Source organism: Mirounga angustirostris, unplaced genomic scaffold, assembly GCF_029215605.1.
Source record: "Mirounga angustirostris isolate CCGP_5_RB_7025 unplaced genomic scaffold, mMirAng1.0.hap1 SCAF_6, whole genome shotgun sequence".
NCBI classification, from domain to species: domain Eukaryota; kingdom Metazoa; phylum Chordata; class Mammalia; order Carnivora; family Phocidae; genus Mirounga; species Mirounga angustirostris.
This window is the reverse complement of record NW_026991714.1, coordinates 4101614-4104017: the sequence shown is the minus strand read 5'-3', so window position 1 is coordinate 4104017 and position 2404 is coordinate 4101614. Positions and strand designations below refer to the sequence as shown.

The window sequence follows — 2404 nt, the reverse complement described above, 5'->3', positions numbered from 1 at the left end:
CATCCTCACTACTAGCTCACTGTCCCTTATGCCAAGGGTAAAAGGAACAAGGTCTAACCTGATAGTACAGCTCCTGAATAGTCTTTCTCTTACTTGGTTTTCACCAAGCCTGGTAAGCCCATCTATTGGTCTTAGGACATCCCTCCATCTCTTATTCTTTTCCTTCCTTGTTTTACCCTATCCCCCTCCTCTCCAGTTGTTGCCTAGACCAGGTACCTGGTGCCTCTTAGCTGACAGGCTCCCTCACTGCACCCCTTCAGCAAACTGTTAGTTTTATGGAGACTGCCAGCACCTAAGAGAGGGGCTTTTTGCCTAAAGCTCTGAGCAAGACATCCTTGACCTCTTTGTTCCTCAGGCTGTATACAACAGGGCTCAGTAGGGGGGTGACGACCATGTAGGTCACGGAGATGAGTCTGTCCTGCAGGGAATTTTGGGATTTGGGTTTGAGGCAGATGAAGGAGGTACAGCCATAGTGGACGATGACCACAATGAGGTGGGAGGCACAGGTAGCAAAAGCCTTTTTCCGGCCCTCAGCAGATGCTATCTTGAGGATGGTGGAGACCGTCGGGACATAGATGAAAATCAGCACCATGGGCAGAACAAGCACGTACAGACTGATGAGCAAAGTAATAAATTCTTTGATGGTGGTGTCAGCACAGGCCAACTTCATTAGGGGCTGGATGTCACAGAAGAAGTGGGAGATGATGTTGGCTTCATAGAAGGGCAGGCTGAACACAGAAGACACCTCAATGATGGCTGTGCTCAGGCCAATGCTCCAGGATCCACCTGCCAACTGTATACAGGTCTTTTTGCCCATGAGACCGAGTACCGTAGGGGGTTGCAGATGGCCACATAGCGGTCGTACCCCATGGCCGTGAGCAGGAAGCAGTTGTTGATGCCGAAGGTGAGCTAGAAGAAGAGCTGAGTGGCACAGTCTGGAACGGAGATGGCTTGTTGGGGGCTCAGGAGACTGGACAATATCTGGGGGATGATGGCCATGGTGTAACAGGTCTCAGAAACGGACAGGACACTCAGGAAGAAGTACATGGGTGTGTGAAGCTGACGGTTGAGGCGGATAACCATCAAGATGATGGCATTGCTCGTGAGGGTCAACAGGTACAAGACCAAAAAGACCACAAAGAGGATGAGTCTGTGCTGCCACCCAAAAATGGAAAAGCCTTCAAAGGTGAACTCTGTCACAGCAGTGAAGTTGGGTCTTGGCGTCAAGGAGAATCTGGGTCTGAAAGAGATGAAGCGGGAAGGTTGAACATCTAGGCTGGAAACAGGAGGCTGGTCCAGGGTCCTCATTGGCCATGTGCAAACACTCAAATCTGGTGTTGCTCCAGGTTTCCAAAGCTCTCAGTCTTCAGACACTGGCCGGGTTCTCCAGGACTTCCCAAGGTTCTGAGGGACCTGGCACTGGGGGCTGATGCAGGGGGTTGGGAAAGAGAGTAAATATGTGCAGGGAGTGGTAGAAGCACCTCACGTGCTTGGCTGGAGTAGATGCAGAGCAGAGAAGGCTCTAGTGCACGGTGTTGGATGTCCACCCCAGCTCACCTGCTTTAGTCCAGCTGCACCTGCCAGAGCCAGTTGTGAAGGGACACCCGTAAGACAAGAATTCAAGCCAGGGACAGATTGCGGTTGGAGGCACGCTTCTGGGAGGGAGGAGATCAGCTCCAGCTCTGCTCACAGCACAGAGCATTGCCTTCCTCATGGTTCAAGTTCAAAATCCAATGTCTAGAAGAGGCAGTGAGGAGACACTGCTTTTCCCCCTGATGAGAGTCTTGTGTGTGGACCCGGGACAGTCTGTGATCCAGAGCCTGCTCCTTGCTTCCTTCCTATGTTCCCCAAATACCACTGGTTTCAATACCCTCGTCCCCTTCTGTGTGGAGGGTCATTTCTGCTTGTTTTCTAGTCTCTAAATGCAGTAAAGCATCTGAAACATCCTAAAGGTTTGAAGTACCAGTAACTATAAGTTTATAGAAGTCTCTGGCTTTAACCCCAGCGTAAGTGGAGGGATGCTTTTCTTTGCTCACTTCATTTGTCTGCATTTACTCATCTATAAAATAGAATAATATATTCTCACAGTGTTACTATGGAGATCATATGAATTACTATGTGTAGAAAGCCAAGCATAGTTCTTGATATATAAGAGACCAACAGTACATGAAATTTCTGCTCCTTCACCCAACCTCCCCTTCCCCACTCCCTACTGGGTTCTCGTATGTCAGACACCCCCTCCCCCAACACATGCACTCTTTCTCATGTTCATGGATGGTTCTTGTCATTGATTTCTTTAATCATTGACTTAGAAACCCAGTCCCCACTTCCCACCTCCTGTCCAGTTCTAGATTCTGAAATTTGGATGGAGCTAGGGCTGGTCTGGAGTCCAGACACCCCCATG

At 49.7% G+C, this 2404-nt stretch overlaps 1 protein-coding gene across 1 annotated transcript; it reads right to left on the bottom strand.

Annotated features, from left to right (window-relative positions):
* Nucleotides 1–292: 292 nt before the first annotated feature.
* LOC123845630 (olfactory receptor 10J4-like) lies at nucleotides 293–1308 on the bottom strand. Its single transcript, XM_045876352.2, is given in 2 exon segments — nucleotides 293–819; nucleotides 822–1308. Coding segments are annotated over 2 exon segments (1014 nt in total).
* Between the last annotated feature and the right edge of the window lie 1096 nt (nucleotides 1309–2404).